At 43.3% G+C, this 18,094-nt stretch overlaps 1 protein-coding gene across 1 annotated transcript in view; it reads left to right on the top strand.

The window, feature by feature from the left end:
- LOC121874756 (LIM/homeobox protein Lhx1-like) overlaps nucleotides 1-18,094 on the top strand; it is a 125,662-nt gene that overhangs the window by 104,543 nt on the left and 3,025 nt on the right. The window contains exons 3-7 of the mRNA XM_042379048.1: nucleotides 3,013-3,157; nucleotides 4,878-5,159; nucleotides 8,435-8,591; nucleotides 16,930-17,164; nucleotides 17,285-17,464. Of these exons, the coding sequence (XP_042234982.1) occupies nucleotides 3,013-3,157; nucleotides 4,878-5,159; nucleotides 8,435-8,591; nucleotides 16,930-17,164; nucleotides 17,285-17,464 (999 nt within the window). The remainder of the gene's footprint in view (nucleotides 1-3,012; nucleotides 3,158-4,877; nucleotides 5,160-8,434; nucleotides 8,592-16,929; nucleotides 17,165-17,284; nucleotides 17,465-18,094) is intronic.

Raw genomic sequence — 18,094 nt, 5'->3', positions numbered from 1 at the left:
TGGTTTCCGGCATCTTCGTGTTGTAGATTAATATAACCTTTTCCTTTTATATTTTTAATTTCTTTTGTTCTTATTCCCCCTAGGGGGGCCTAGGGGGCCAGGGTGTGCTAATTCCCGTAAACAAAAATCAAGGGGTTAGCGTATTCAAGGGGTTAGCATTGTACTCAAGAGGTTAAAATAACTTACACATATGTCTAATTCATTATACTCACGGGGTTAGCATCGTACTCATGGGGTTAGCATCGTATTCAAGGGGTTAGCAGCGTAATCAAGGGGTTAGCATAATAATCAAGGGGCTAGCATCGTACTCAAGGGGTTAGCATCGTACTCAAGGGGTTAGCATCGTACTCAAGGGGTTAGCATCGTACTCAAGGGGTTAGCATCGTAATCAAGGAGTTAGCATCGTAATCAAGGGTTAGCATCGTAATCAAGGGGTTAAAATCTAGTTATATCAAAACAACAACAACAACAACAATGGCCTCTCCTCAACAACAGTAACAGAGGAAACTAATTTATATTTAAAAACACGAACACCGACTACGCTTCCTCCGACGCACGAGCAATGAGATTTCTGTCACTTGGTTAATTTATGACATTTCTAGTGACAACAAGAGTAATGCTCACTGTCATGTTGGTTTATGTCTATAAACAATATAAACCCCCATCAACCTTTTGCTTATTTGTATAACGATTCGTGTTAGAGTTTTAAACCATCGTCCTCAAAGGGTTAACCAGTAGTGATATGATATGCACGTAGGCCTGATAAATATTTGTCAAACATAGATATTAAATAACATAGTGTAGGCCTACAGCGACTTGCTTAGCTGAGAAGAAGAAGAAATGTATCAGTAACATTATCTCCCCATCAGTAACTTTATCTCCTGCTATCAGTATCTTTATCTCCTGCTATCAGTAACTTTATCTCCTGCTATCAGTAACTTTATCACCTGCTATCAGTAACATTATCTCCTGCTATCAGTAACTTTATCTCCTGCTATCAGTAACTTTATCTCCTGCTATCAGTATCTTTATCTCCTGCTATCAGTAACTTTATCTCCGGCTATCAGTAACTTTCATCTCTAATCATACTACATTATTTACGTCTAACCTAACCTAAGCTAACCTAACTTAACCTAACCTAACTAACCTAACCTAACCTAACCTAACCACTTTTAACATTCAAGATCCCTCGTAAATGCTCCTTTTAGCCACTAAGAACACAGCTGTAGTAATAGTCATTGTCTTATTGTTTATTAAAGCGTTTGTCAAGAAATTATTAGCTTCTCTGTATTAAGTGCTAGTTAAAGGTTCATTTGTTATTGTTATATATGTTACTCTTAATAAATGCTGGGTCTTCCTCATCATCGATTCATCTCTAATTCTCAGTCATAAATACGATAAGAATTATTGAGAATTAATGTTGTTACTTTTTTTTAGTCTGGTATTAACTCTCATGGTGGGAATTATTGACAAGTTATGATAAAACTGGCTTAATTTATCTCCTTGTTTTTTATGTTGGTTTTGTTTTGGTTTGAGATTAATGTGTTGTGGTTTACATAGGAACATAGGAACTTAGGAACATAGAACATAGGAACATAGGAATGGAGGAACTGCAGTACCGTTTACACCCAACCCCTATTGCTCATATATCCATCCAACCTATGTTTGAAGCTATCCAGCGCGTTCGAGTTAATGATGATATTTGGTAACTTGTTCCACTCATCCACTACTCTGTTTCCAAATCAATGTTTACCTATCTCGCGCCTAAATCTAAATTTGTCTAATTTAAAACCATTGCTACGAGTTCGCTCCTGGTTGGATAGTTTGAGTACCTTTGTTATATCACCTTTGTTTAGCCCTGACTTCCATTTATACACCTCGATCATATTGCCCCTCACTCTACGTCTCTCGAGGGAGTGCAGATTAAGATGGTGTGTTTGATGTTATATTATGGTTTCACGTGACCTCCCAAGTCCTCCCCACGACCTCCTTCCTACTCCTCCTCCTCGTGCCATCTTCCCCACTTGCCCCACAAACTCAACCCACCTCCTCCTCACAAGGCCTCCTCCTCCTCCTCCTCCTCCTCCTCACACGCCCTCCTCCCCACACGCCCTCCCCACACGCCCTCCTCCCCCACACGCCTCCTCCCACACGCACCACCAGATCCTTCCAGCCTGTTAATAAGATTATTTCTCCGAGTTTCTAATTTTAGCAGGTGAGAGGCGAGGTAATTAGCTAGCAAGGCATGAGAACGCGCGGGGACGGAGGTATCTGAGCGTCTCGCAGTAAAGCCGAGCCGACATTCCTGAGGGGCAGCCGACACCATGTTGTCTCTGGCGGTCTTTCCGCTCCGCTCCTCCCGATAGTAAAATAAATCGCTGGGATTTGTTCTAGGAAAACATTGGTTAGGTGCTGGTCGTTGTCGTCTTGATAAATTCAGAAAACATCACACTGAGAGTCTCTTAATGTGCCCACACTCTTAAGTATTGATAAGGTTTATGTGTGTGTGTGTGTGTGTGTGTGTGTGGTTGTGTGTGTGTGTGTGTGTGTGTGTGTTCTCTTTGTATCAGATATATCTACTGTACAGTATATTGTTATGTTCAATACTTAACGGCGAAATTTCTCCATTACTTAACACAGTTTATTCCCCACAGTCACCATGGGATTGCAGAGGTTGATCTGGTGTGGAGGTGAGCCAGGCAGGTGACACATGACTCACTTAAGTGTTGTAGGCTGCCCGTCGAGGCCCGCCAGAGAGGTCCCCTCACCACACGCAACAGTCTTCCTGGCCGCCCTCTTCACTCTTCACATTTCTTTATTATTATTTAAAGTTGTCATTATAGTAAAGTAAACCTTATATATTCCTATGGCACACACAAGTGAGGAGGAGGGCGGGAGGAAGGGCTGGGCGGGCGCCGGGAGGAGGTTGCTTGTGCCCTGTGGTGGTGGTGGTGACAAGGAGGGCCCCTCCATTCTGTAGGTAACCCGGAGTGACGGCCGACCTTCCCGCAGACTCCTTCACGGGCGGGTCTGATGAGGAGGAGGAGGAGTCCATGGACGTGAAGCCGAACATCGAGACCAACAACAACACGAGCACACCGCCCTCTAGTGGCCAGGGCCCCTCCTCCGCCCATACTCACAGCCAACCCCAACCCTAGCTACCTGCCCCCTGGGCCACCGTGCCCACGGCGGGGGCGGACTGGCGCGGCCATGAGGCGGGGGACGTCCAACACGCCTACCAGGTCCCTGAGTGGTCCTGCCCACCAGCACCACGCCCATCCTCGAGCCCATGAGTGTTGGCGACACCAAGGTTAATACCGCGTTTGCAGGGTTTAATGTAGCACGGCCTGCTGCTCTATATGTGTGTGTGTGTGTGTGTGTGTGTGTGTGTGTGTGTGTGTGTGTGTGTGTGTGTGTGTCGTAGTCCCTATTAGTTGTGTAGCGCCCTTGACGTTGGCTGTCTATACGTACCCCAAGTGTTAGGTGTGTGTAGTACCCCAAGTGTTAGTGTGTGTAGTACCCCAAGTGTTACCTGTGCACCTAAGTGTTACCTGTGTGTAGTACCCCAGTGTTAGGTGTGTGTAGTACCCTCAAGTGTTACCTGTGTGTAGTACCCCAAGTGTTAGGTGTGAGTAGTACCCAAGTAGTGTGTGTAGCACCAAGTGTTAGGTGTGTAGTACCCTCAAGTGTTAGGTGTGTGTAGCACCCTCAGTTAGGGTGTGTGTACCCCCAAGTGTTACCGTGTAGTACCCCAAGTGTTAGCTGTAGTAACTCAAGTGTTAGGTGTGTAGGACCCCAAGTGTTAGCTGTGTGTAGTAACCTCAAGTGTTAGGGTGTGTGTAGCAATCTCATGTTAGGTGTGTGTAGCACTCCATGTTAGGTGTGTAGTACCCCAAGTGTTAGCTGTGTGTAGCACCCCAAGTGTTAGGTGTGTGTAGTACCTCAAGTGTTAGTGTGTGTAGTACTAAGCAGTTAGTTGTGTGTAGTACCCCAAGTGTTAGGTGTGTGTAGTACCCCAAGTGTTAGGTGTGTGTAGTACCCGCGTTGGGTGTGTGTGTAGTACCCTCATGTTAGGTGTGTGTAGTACCCCAAGTGTTAGGTGTGTAGTAGTCTCATGTTAGGTGTGTGTAGTACCCCAAGTGTTAGTGTGTGTAGTACCCCAAGTGTTAGGTGTGTGTAGTAACCCCAAGTGTTAGCTGTGTAGCACCAAGTGTTAGGTGTGTGTAGTACCCCATGTTAGGTGTGTAGTTCATGTTAGGTGTGTGTAGTACCCCAAGTGTTAGGTGTGTGTAGTACCATGTTAGGTGTGTGTAGCACCCATGTTAGGTGTGTGTAGGACCCCAAGTGTTAGGGTGTGTGTAGTACCCCATGTTAGGTGTGTGTAGTACCCCAAGTGTTAGGTGTGTGTGTAGTACCCCATGTTAGGTGTGTGTAGTACCCATGTTAGGTGTACCCCAAGTGTTAGCTGTGTGTAGTACCCCGTGTTAGCTGTGTGTAGTACCCAAGTTTTAGAACCCCTTGAACCCCAATGAACCCCAATGAACCTGTGTGAACCCCAGTGAACCCCTATGAACCCCAGTGAACCTAATGAACCCGTATGAACCCCAGTGAACCCCTATGAACCTCTTATGAACCCCAGTGAACCCCTATGAACCCCTATGAACCCCAGTGAACCCTTATGAACCCCTATGACTGAAGTAGAGATGGTGTCATGGTTACAAAGAGCACCATCAGATAACCACGCCCCAAAAAACAGCTCCTACAGATAACCACGCCCCCTAAAACACCATCTTCAGATAACCACGCCCCCAAAAACAGCTCCTACAGATAACCACGCCCTAAAACACCATCTTCAGATAACCACACCCCCAAAACAGCTCCACAGATAACCACACCCCCAAAACAGCTCCTACAGATAACCACGTCCCTAAAACACCATCTTCAGATAACCACACCCCAAAACAGCTCCTACAGATAACCACACCCCCAAAACAGCTCCTACAGATAACCACGCCCCTAAAAACACCATCTTCAGATAACCACACCCCAAAACAGCTCCTACAGATAACCACCCCCAAAACAGCTCCTACAGATAACCACGCCCCTAAAACACCATCTTCAGATAACCACACCCCCAAAACACTCCTACAGATAACCACGCCCCCCAAAACACCCTACAGATAACCACGCCCCCTAAAACACCATCTTCAGATAACCACGTGAACCCCTTAGGCACATTGCTAACCATACGTTTACTAACATACCCAAATAAACAAAAGACTGCAGTAAGATCCTCTATATAAACGCTTACATTCTCTCTAAGTTCAGTGATTATAGTATCTATTACCCTCTTCCTTATACCTACCTTCAGTACCTTAATATAAACACCTTAAGTTAGATTTTCCTTCGTTTTTTCTGGTGTTCATTTGTTTTTCTGATTTTCTTTTGTTTTTCTGACTTTCCTTGGTTTTTCTGATTTTCTTTTGTTTTTCTGATGCTCTGATTGTCGATATTTTTTAGTCTCTTATCCCTTATTATTTTTTATTCTATCTTGGTAAACAGAATCACAGTGACTTAAATAATAATAACATCGCAGACATACTTACACTTTATTAATATTTTATAGAACACCTGAGGATTAACCCCCCTAGTTTATTTCACCTAATTGAACACCTAAATACAACTTTGGGGAGGTATTAGCTTAGGTTAAGTTAGGTGAGGTTAGGTTAAGTTATTCTTTAAAACCAAACGAAGAAAATATCGTGAATGGAACACAAAAATGAGAGAGAGAGAGAGAGAAGACAAGAAAAGTAGGAGCGTCTGCTTGAGTGAGAGGAGCAGGCGAGGAGTGTCTGCTTGAGTGAGAGGAGCAGGCGAGGAGCGAGGGAGGGGCAGCTCTGTGTGTGTGTGTGTGTTGCGGGAGGGGAGGGAGGCGTGAGGGTCAGCCTTATGTCCCTCACACCGTGGCCACACCCTCCCACCACACCCTCCCGCCACACCCCAACATCAAGAGCTGCCCTTACCTCACAGTACGTAATATTATGTTGCGTTGGAAGGCAGCAGCCACCCCCCCCCCACCCCCCACCCCCATTACCTATCTGCCCTGGAATGATATAGATATATTAACCACCAACCAGCCCAACAGGTAAGTTATTTAACAACTTGGTAATGCAGGTGTAGATGCAGTGGTGGTATACAAATTACAGTAAATTACTCGTTACATTAGATACAGTTTATATGGCTGTAAGATACTGACCTATGATTCTGTGGTTACATAAATGAGGTTTTTCTGTACCTGGACATGTAACTTGGGTGACAGTGAGAATTTTCTGGGTTTTAATTCTATCTTGGAGTCTTTGTTTGGTGAGCCTTCAGATGGTATCCCTCGCTAAGGCCCTGAGTCTCTAGTAATGTTTGGTGCAGTAGCCGGAATTTATGTTATAGATTGACATTAATAAATAGTTATCGGTAATTTTATATTTTCTGCAGTTACCATCGTTCTAACTGACACACACACACACACACACACACACACACACACACACACACCACATATACACACACATACCAGTTTCTCCTGCACTTGACACTGAAAAGCCTCAACTAGTTTTTTAACGCCGAGTAGGTGAGTATCCCTATGACACGCCCCTGACGGACAGTGACCTGACACCTTCCACGACCTGACGCATCGGACAATTGCGGCGGTAGTGAATACAAGGAACAAGGTGGTAGTGGAGAAGCTGCTTAGTTGATGATGAGAAGGAGAGGGGGAGGGAGGGGAGGTGAGGGGAGGTGGAGGGGGAGGAGGATGGTGGAGGAAGGGGGTGGAGGGGAAAGGGAGGGAGGGAGTAGGGATGGTGAGGAGGGGGAGGTGAGGGGTGAGGGGGGAGATTGGGGTAAGAGGGGAAGGGTGAGGGGGAGGGTGAGGTGAGGAAGGGAAGTGGAGGCTGAGAGGGAAGGTGGTGGTGACGGGTAATAACAACGATAAGAAAGTGAGACGCAGAGAGATAGAGAAAGAATGAAAATAGACTAAACGGAAGGCATGATGAACAAACTCTAAAAAAACAAAAATATTAGTCGAAATTTTACACACAAATATTATAAAATATGTGAAAAAAAAACATGAAATATATATTGAAAAAAACCCACATATTTACCTATTTTTAAGTTATATTTGGCATACAGTTCAGAATAATTATTTAGCTTATATTAAAAACAGCATATATTAAAACATAAACGGCATATATTCAGAACTTTGTGTCTGTATGTATGTATGTATGTCTGTATATATCTCTATGTATGTATGTATATTTGTATATCTCATTATCCTTCCTTCGTCTACACGTTAAACATTCGACAAGTCATGACACACTACTATGACCAATGTATCGTTGAGTTAAATCACCGTCATCTGAATTAGCTGAGTTGTATCACCCTCAGACGCCTCTTAATCACAATAACTTTCCACAAATATTTTTTCCTGTTTTTCTTATGGCGTTATTATTATAGTTGTGTGTGTGTGTGTGTGTGTGTGTGTGTGTGTGTGTGTGTGTGTGTGTGTGTGTGTAGGAGAATAGTGCTTCGCTACTAAAGTATTCATGAATCCTTTATCTTTCTGAACATATATCAAAAAGCTTTATTTTAGTGTTAAATAATAATGGTACTCGAGTAGGGATCATTATATATGTATCACCATCATTGTAACTTTATTAAATGGTTTATATCCAAGGTTCAAAGTTAGCTGGGTTTTAAAGAACGTGTTTGCGGTTTATCTATGAATAAACCCCCCCCAGAATTTTGGTGATTTTGTTCAAGATTTCAGAATACGTACGAATGGTTATTATTTTAGGATCGTAGACACATTAAAAATATTTTCTATTCACACTTATTTAATGGGTTCCGATACCCTGTCACCTTTGAATACCTGGAAAATGACCCTATTAATTAATCATCACTATACCTGGTGATTTTACCTGTCGTGGTCACCGGTTAAGCTTGGTGCTGATCCCATAACATAAATCATGTGTAATGATATATAGAGTGATCCCCCCCCCCCCAAAAAAAAAATCTATTGCACTGTTTTTTGTTTTTTTGTTTTTTCATTGTAATATTTACCGTAAAACTTATAATAGTTATTCAAAATGATTTTTTTTTACAATCATGGCATACCTGTAAATGTTGTTTATGATGTCAATGATATAAAATATTCAATACTCATTCAAACTCTTCCTCTGTGTTATAAACTCGGGAGCAAATGATTAACTTTCCTCGGTGTAAAGAAAATCTTATCACTCTTATCATTGGTCTTTACCCACTAAGGAGCTTATAAGAACGTGTATGTTAACTCACAACAAACACACCCCATGGACACGTGACAAATGAATTACCTCTATGTATGCTGAGTTGTATGATACATGTTCCCCCTCCCTCGGGTAACGAAGGGCGGGAACAAGAGGCGGGGTCCCAGAACGACGATCAAAGCCAAACAACTGGAGATTCTCAAGAGCGCCTTCGCCTCCACGCCCAAACCCACACGTCACATCCGGGAGCAGTTGGCTAAAGAGACGGGCCTCCCTATGCGGGTTATACAGGTAAGTCACACCTTTCTGGGTCTTGTTTCATGCATCAGATTTTACTTTAGCTTCATACATCAGATTTTACGTTAGCTTCATAAATCAGATTTTACGTTAGCTTCATACATGAGATTTTACGAGACCATTTATGACTTAGTCCTCAGATCAAGGGACACACACACACACACACACACACACACACACACACACACACACACACACACACACACACACACACACACACACACACACACACACACACTACCCCATAAATACGGGTTTTCCAGTCGACCATACACCTGAATGGATATACCGGACATTCACATACACTGCCGGCACTATGTGATATAACTCGCACTAGTAATATATATCCTGGCGTGGAGTATAGTACAGATTCCTATATGGGGCTTTGTACGGCTTATATTGGCATGATAACGTTGTATAGGCCTATATTACTCTGTATGATTGAGTGTGTATGATATAGGTTTATTGTTGTATAGGTTCATATAGTTTGTCATATTTTTTGTATTATAAATTATTGTTTTTTTTTCTATTTCCTATTTTTTTGGTTTTGTTTCGTTGTTGTTGTTAGTCATCCAGCCTTCCATCCTCCTCCTCCTCCTCCTCCTCCTCCTCCTCCTCCTCCTCCCTCTCTTCCTCCTCCCCCTCTTTATATTTTTGGTTACTTTAAACCACTGCCTCTTTTTCCCCCTCTTCCTCTCCTCATATTCCTCTTCTCCCCTCCCCTTCCCCAACTCCCTTCCTCCCCTCTCGTCTTCCTCATCCCTCCTCCTCCTAGGACAAACTTCTCCTTTTCTCCCCTCCCCTCCCTCAATCCCCCTCTCCTCCCCTTCCCTATTATTAAACCCCCTAAGAAGAACACACCCCACTTCCACCCTCTCTCCCTCTCTCCCCCTCCTTCTCGCCCCAACCATTAAAATACTTGTGTTGATAATAAGGCCTCACTGAACCACTAAACACCCCACACACGTTCTTGTTTATGTATATATAATATCAAAGCATTATAGAAATACCTCAGTCCAGACGCTCACCTGCCCGGAGTATGAAGGTGCCCCAGGTATATTGATAGAGTATGATGGCAGCTGTCAATCATCCTCTACCCTTCATTATACCGACCGTCAGTATGATAATGAACATCATCTTGGAAGGAACCTTACTCCTTGGGGGAAAAAGTATATAAAAAATATGTTTATATAAAATATTAGATTGTTACTATTAATACTTTGGTTTAAATTTTCGCTTCCACGTAACTTATAAAAAAAAAGTATTAGTAAAAAAAGTAGTAATGTTAATCACTTGTATTCACTACCATATAACTAGGAGAATTTTCTGAATAAGTAACAAAAGATTTAACTTAACTGACAACTCGGGGTTAATTTTCACTCTAACTTAACTAAAAAAATACCTAACCTAACCAAACCTAACCTAACCTAACTAATAATTCGGTCATTAAGTCTTCACTGTGCCGTAATTATAACTAATGGCAATAATGCACTATCAACTCTTCATTAAAACGTAACTCAAAAGTTTACAAAAGTTTATGAGCAGTAAATCAACCCCAAGACTTAATTATAAACAAAAAATATATATATATATATATATATATATATATATATATATATATATATATATATATATATATATATATATATATATATATATATATATATATATATATATATATATATATATATTACATAAAAAAAATTCCCCAACTATACCACAAACGAGGAAAAATCACATTTCCTTATAAAAATTCGGTAACAAAATTTTCACTACAACGTAACAAAATCTTCACTATAACGTAACAAAATCTTCACTACAACGTAACAAAATCTTCACTACAACGTAAAAAAATCTTCACTACAACGTAACAAAATCTTCACTACAACGTAAAAAAACCTTCACTATAACGTGGTTTATGTGAAAGACTGCGGGCAATTTGGTTAATATAGCGACCATGAATTATTATTACATACGATTTTGAAAGGGTTAGATGAGGTTATACCATAGTGAGTAGTTTACCTGTGTGTTTACCTGTGTAGTTTACCTGTGTAGTTTACCTGTGTAGTTTACCTGTGTGAGTTATTATATAAATTTTCACGTGTCCAATTTTTTGTTGATGTATAAAGGCAAATTATTGCTTATTTTGGGTTATATTTTGAGGTCGAATTTTTTTGTTGTTTATTGTTTTTTGTTACACCAAATTAGAGGAGATATTTTGAGATTAGCTAAAGAAACGACTTAAAGTGGTGTTCCTGTAGTGAAGATAGTGATGCAAGTGGAGGTAGTGAAGAGAGTGGAGGTAGTGAAGAGAGTGGAGGTAGTGAAGCAAGTGCGTGATAGTCTACTAACTCACTCGCGTACAGTGTCCCCTCTGAACTGAATAAAACCGTCTGGCTTTAAGCAAATAAAAGGTTAAAATTGGCGGTCCATTGAGAATATTATAGTGCGGTCAATTGGGAATATTATATTGCGGTCAAATGGGAATATTATATTGCGGTCAAATGAGTTTTATGATGCGGCCAAATGAGTGTCTTATAATGCGGTCAAATGAGAATGTTATGTTGAGGTCAAATAAGAATCTTATGTTGCGGTCATATGAGAATTTTTACATGCGGTCAAATGAGTCTTATAGTGCGGTCAAATGAAAGTCTTATAATACCTATAGAATTCTAACTCGAAAATCATTACAGAATTCACTATTTTTTTTTTTAACTAAAACGAAACTTTACAATAATTATCTTGTAAATATTGTTATAGTTTGAGGAATATTATCATATATTAAAAGTTTATTTATGAAAAAGAGGAAGTGCCAATTACGGGCCGGACCTTCTGTACTGTAAATCTGGACAAAACCAACGCTAGAAACTTCACTTCCCCGTCTAAAAAAAAATCCCGTCTACCATCCCTGTCTACCACCCCCCCTCTACCACCCCTGTCTACCATCCCTGTCAACCACCCCCTCTACACCCCCCCCCCTCTACCACCCGTCTACCACCCCTGTCTACCACCCCCCCTCTACCCCTCTACCATCCTGTCTACCACCCCTCTGTCCCTGTCTACCACCCCCTTTACCACCCCTGTCTACCATCCCTGTCAACCATCGCTGTCTACCACCCCCCTCTACCATCCTCATCCACCACCCCCGTCTACCGCCACTGCCTAGCCATTTGGGGATCTGAGGCTACACCCGTCTCCACAACGGACAGGTTTACGGCGTCTCCTATACAACTTGCTTAATGCGTTCAGACAGGGCCCATATTTTACGCTTGCCGCCTCTACTTGAACTCACTCTCTGACAATACCTCTGACAACTGGGGCTCTGGGGGCTCTGGTTTGTTAGCTGGTCAGAGCATGTATAGCTTCTGAGTGCTCTGTTCTCTGTGTTAATAGTCAGATTATCCCAGTGTCAGATTTGGTTACGTATTGTCCGTTGATAGTCAGATTTTGGTAGCTTCTAAGATGTCTGTTTGGTACATCGGTGTCAGAATATGCTTGTGGCTATGAGGTTCAATATGTACGCTAGTTGTCAGGGGCGCTAGAATCTGATTAGTTAGGTCTGTTTTTTACGTTGGTGATAAGGATATGTTAGCGCGAAAATGGTCAGTCTTGTACGATGGTCTAACATGGTCTAATTAATGGTCTCACAGCCACGAAGGTTTTATGTAAGATCATTTTTTGCAGTTATATTTTACATAAATATCCTTATATGATGCGAGATACAGTAACGATAACTGATTGAATGACAGATAAGGCATCAGGATTACTTATAACCCAAAGAGCTGAATCAGAAACCAAACAAAAGAGCATCGTAAGCCAAAGAATATAAAGAAACATGCCAATAAGTGCGATGAAACCCTCTAAATTTGCTCACGTTTACCGATGCTATTTTTTTTATGGTGTGTGTTATTTAATCTTCTATTGTGAGAGGAGGGATTACACTGCCAGAGTTGACGGCTCACTGGGGAAAAAATTCACGCCCGCGAAGTTTAAAAGTCGTATTGATTTCACGCCATCAGAAAACAGTGAAAAATGCCAGACATACTGTATAAACTTGAAGCCTCGACCCCCCGACCACGAACCTGACCGCAGCCTGCCTCTCTCTCTCTCTCTCTCTCTCTCTCTCTCTCTCTCTCTCTCTCTCTCTCAAACCATATAACAACCATTTTCTTTACAACTGATTAATTAATTTCCAATTTGTCTTGATATATCTATAGTTAACCCAATTTCTATCCGTATTTCATTAAAGATAGGCCTATTTCATTAATAATTAGACCCATTTCTATAACACTTAGCCCAATTTTGTACATATTCAATTAAGGATAGGTCCATTTCACTGACAATAGATTGTGTCTTAGTGAGGATAGAGCCGCTTCTATCACCCATGGCTCAATTAAATGCTTACCTCACACGATAACGCAGGTCCGCCTATATTACACATCTCTGCACACCTTCGCCCATCGCCCGACATCTCCGCCCATCTCCGCCCACTTCGCCCATCCCCCCCCCACGTCCTTCCATCTCCCCCCACCTCCCCCCATTTCCCCTACCTCCGCCTACCTTCGCCCATCTCCACTATGACAGAAACTGAATCAATTGCCATAGAGATAAGAAATGGAATCCCTTATGACGGGAAGGGGAAGAGGAGGAGGAGGAAGAGGCGTCGTCGAACCGCAAATTATTGTGTTGGTTGTCACGCTACATGTCACGGGAGTTGGGTTGCCTCACCTGGCCGCTAAGGTGAAGTTAAGGAGTGAGGATAGAGGAGTAAGGAGAATGAGGATAAGGACGAAGACAAAAGTGAAGAGAGTAAGGATAGGAAGAGGGGGAATTTGATTAAGAATGAGTAGATTGAGGATAGAGATGATGAAAGTGAGGAAAATGAGAATAGGGGGTGAGGATAGAGGTAAGGAGAGTGAGGATAGGAGGAAAGGATTACAGATGAGGAGAATTATGGATTGAGAAGAGGTAATGAACACACACACACACACACACACACACACACACACAGGTTAGACAGAAGGTGTTAGCGAAATACCTGTGAGTCCAGCTACAAGCCACCTCACCTGTACCTCTCGCTCGTAAAGCTTGGCCTTACCTGAGTCACTAATGATAACAGAGACACACCTGTAACACACACAACTACGAACCTACAGAAGAATACAGTGATATTTGCTTTGTTTATTAGTTAAATTACACTTAAATACAGTCGAATACATGTTTATACAGATGACATAGCTACTGTCGTTTCCATAATCCGCACCTACTGTCTTTTCCATAATCCGTACCTACTGTCCCTTCCATAATCCGCACCTACTGTCGTTTCCATAATCCGCACCTACTGTCGTTTCCATAATCCGCACCTACTGTCCTTTCCATAATCCGCACCTACTGTCCTTTCCATAATCTGCACCTACTGTCCTTTCCATAATCCGCACCTACTGTCCTTTCCATAATCCGCACCTACTGTCCTTTCCATAATCCGCACCTACTGTCCTTTCCATAATCCGTACCTACTGTCCTTTCCATAATCCGTACCTACTGTCCTTTCCATAATCCTTAATCCCTCCCTTCCTCTGGGTCCGCCTTCAGCTAAGTATCCGTGCGTTTGGCCGACTGAGACATCCTATACCATCCTTAAGTTTATAACATCCTTCTCCTATGTCCATCCTTCTTCCTTCTCAGTGGTACATTTCCCACCCCTCTCCTCTTCCTGTCTTCCTCTTCCTTCCTTCGTTCCTTCCTTAACTTCTTCTTTCCTTACCACTCTCTTCACCCCTCCTTCCCCTCCTCCTCCCATCTCTCCCCCTCCCCAAAGAATGTAACTGTCACCACCCCTTCACACCTCCTCCCCTCGCCTCCTCCCCCTCCTTCCTCCTCTCCTCCTTCTAAACGTGCGTGACTGTTGGTAGTATTGACACGCAAATTATTGCCCCTAATTATTATATTAATGAGGTTCACACCATTTTCCTGTGATTAGGAACACCGTCACCCCTCCCCTCTTCTCAACCTCTGCCCTCGCCTCACCAAGACGATGGTGGGGTGATGGATGATGCAAGGGCGGCAGAGGTTAGCGGCAATCATATTCATTTTACCACACACTATTTGAGGGGGGTGGTGGGGAGGAGACCTACTGCCTTACTTGTGTTATGTAGGATTGTGTCCTTGTAGGATGGTGTAGCTATAGGATGGGTGTAGCTGTGTGATGGTGTAGCTGTAGGATAGTGTAGCTGTAGGATGGTGTAGCTGCAGGATGGTGTAGCTGTAGGATGGTGTGTAGCTGTAGGATGGTGTGGCTGTAGGATGGTGTAGCTGTAGGATGGTGTAGCTGTAGGATGGTGTAGCTGTGGGATGGTGTAGCTGTAGGATGGTGTAGCTGTAGGATGGTGTAGCTGGGGGTGTAGCTGTAGGATGGTGTAGCTGTAGGATTGTGTCCGTGTACCACAAGGATGAATTTCATATCTTGCCAAGGGTTTTTTAAGGGAGGAGTCAGTTAAGGCTTGTAGGAGTGTGTGGGAGTCAGTCAGTCAGGTCTTTTGGGATTGTGTGGGAGTCAGTCAGTCAAGTCTTGTAGGAATGTGTGGGAGGGAGGAGTCAGTTAAGGCTTGTAGGGGTGTGTGGGAGTCAGTCAGTCAGGTCTTGTAGGAATGTGTGGGAGTCAGTCAGTCAAGTCTTGTGGGATTGTGTGGGAGGGAGGAGTCAGTTAAGGCTTGTAGGAGTGTGTGGGAGTCAGTCAGTCAGGTCTTGTGTGGGAGTCAGTCAGTGTCAGGAGGGAGGAGTCAGTTAATGCTTGTAGGAGTGTGTGGGAGTCAGTCAGTCAGGTCTTGTTGGAATGTGTGGGAGGAAGGAGTTAACCAGGCCCCAGTCAGGTCTTGTGGGAGAGAGTGGCAGTCAGTCAGTCAAAATCAAAACCAGACTTCTTCACAACTTTAAAAGATTCATACGTAAAGTTTTTCCCATGATTGTATATTCAGGTACACAGTGACTAGTCCTTTTCCTCTCTCACTTTCTCTCCCATCTCCTAGGTATGTCTCTCACCTTCTCTCCCATCTCCTAGGTATCTCTCTCACCTTCTCTCCCATCTCCTAGGTACGTCTCTCACCTTCTATCCCATTGTATCGAGGGGAAAGTTTTAAATTGGATAAAATCATGGCTCACCGATAGAACGCAGAGGGTCAGCGTAGATGGTGTTAAATCTGAGTGGGGCTGTGTAACTAGTGGGGTTCCCCAGGGGTCAGTACTGGGCCCATTCTTGTTCATAATCGACATCAATGATCTAGGTACTGGGATCAGCAGTGACATAAGCAAGTTTGCGGATGACACCAAAATAGGGCGGCAGATTAATTCAGGGCAGGATGCAAATGCACTACAGGAGGATTTCAATAAACTGCAGGAGTGGTCAGAAAAATGGCAAATGAAATTCAACACCAGCAAGTGCAACTTACTTAATATTGGAAGAACAAATACTGTCAATGCATACAGCCTTAACAACATCAACCTAGAGAAGTCGACTTGTGAAAGAGACCTAGGGGTACTTGTAAGCCCGGACCTACGGCCTAGAAAACAGTGCGTTAATGTTCGAAATAAGGCGAACAGAGTATTAGGTTTTATATCTAGAAGTGTACGTAACAAGAGTGCAGAGGTCTTATTGCAACTATATCTTGCGCTAGTCAGGCCGCACCTCAATTATGCTGTTCAGTTCTGGTGCCATTATTATAGAATGGATATCAATTCACTAGAGTCGGTGCAGCGACGAATGACGAAAATGATTCCGGGACTTAGAAACCTTCCATATCAACATAGATTAAAGAAACTTAACTTGCATTCCCTAGAAAGACGAAGAGTGCGGGGAGATATGATAGAAGTATTTAAGTGGGTGAAAGGAATCAATAAAGGGGATATAGATAAAGTTCTTATAATATCCGAGCAGGATAGGACTCGTAGTAACGGATTTAAGTTGGATAAGTTTAGGTTTAGGAGGGAGATAGGAAGGAACTGGTTCACAAATAGGGTGGTGGACGAGTGGAACAAGCTTAGCAACTTTGTAGTAAGCGCTGGAACGCTGGAAAGTTTCAAAAGGAGGCTGGATAGATTCATGGATGATAGAGAGTGGTAGTAACTCCCGACAGGAGCTGCCATGCACAGGCCAACCGGCCTATTGCAGACTCCTTATTTTCTTATGTTCTTATGTTCTTATCTCCTAGGTATGTCTCTCACCTTCTCTCCCATCTCCCAGGTCTGTCTCTCACCTTCTCTCCCATCTCCCAGGTCTGTCTCTCACCTTCTCTCCCATCTCCCAGGTCTGTCTCTCACTTTCTCTCCCATCTCCCAGGTCTGGTTCCAAAACAAGCGCAGTAAGGAGCGGCGGATGAAGCAACTCTCCTCAATGGGGATGCGGGCGCACCTCTTCGGTAACCCACGTAAGCTTCGGGGGATGCGTATGTCACCTAGCATGGAGGACGGCTTCCCCTACTACGGCGACGCCTTCGGGTATGGTCCTCAAGGCTTCCATGACTTCTTCCCCGGGCAAGGTCCTCCGCCTCCTCCAGGAATGAGTTTCCCCCACGGTTAGTAGAGAGAGAGAGAGAGAGAGAGAGAGAGAGAGAGAGAGATAAACAAATGAAAACAATACTCACTAAAAAAAATAAAAAAGATAAATTAACTCACCTCCTCCCACGCTCCCACAGGTCTACCGCCGTCCATGGAGCAGCCACTTCCTCCTGGGGGCCCTATGAGCGACTTCCCCGGTCTGGGTGGTCTAGGGGCGCCGCCAGTATCTGAAGGAGGCCACTTCATGACGCAGCCCCCCGACATGCTGTCTCTGTCGCAGCGGTCGTCTCCTGAAGGAATGATAATGGCGCACGGTGGTCAGTAGGCAACCCAGGGGCCCAGGTAGTCCCTTTATTCGTGCATGACTCTATCCATCCATCCATCCATCCATCCATCCATCCATCCATCCATCCATCCATCCATCCATCCATTCATCCATCCATCCATCCATCCATCCATCCATCCATCCATCCATCCATCCATCCATCCATCCATCCATCCATCCATCCATCCATCCATCCATTCATCCATCCATCCGTCTATCTATCAATCGAAAAATAATTCTTCACATCAAATAAACACAAGATCACTCAGAGGTCATTAATTTTAAGGAGTAGAAAACATTTTAATCCTTCAGTAACTTCAGAGTGCCTTTTGGACCTTAAACTCTTTTATATGGAGTTCCCTGAGGTTAGGTCAGGTCAGGTTAGGTCAGGTTAGGTTAGGTTAGGTCAGGTCAGGTTAGGTTAGGTTAGGTTAGGTTAGGTCAGGTCAGGTTAGGTCAGGTTAGGTTAGGTCAGGTCAGGTTAGGTTAGGTTCTCATTATCTGAATGTGTTAGATTGCTGTTCTAAATTGAGTCTCCCATCATATTTTTTTTCATTGAGTTAAATATTCAAATACAAGATGTGGTGGAGACACTCAACACTCAGTCAACTTTAAGTGTACT

This window comes from Homarus americanus, unplaced genomic scaffold (genome assembly GCF_018991925.1).
Source record: "Homarus americanus isolate GMGI-L3 unplaced genomic scaffold, GMGI_Hamer_2.0 scaffold45979, whole genome shotgun sequence".
Lineage (NCBI taxonomy): Eukaryota > Metazoa > Arthropoda > Malacostraca > Decapoda > Nephropidae > Homarus > Homarus americanus.
The sequence above is the reverse complement of the archived record's forward strand: the minus strand, read 5'-3'. Positions and strand labels throughout refer to the sequence as shown.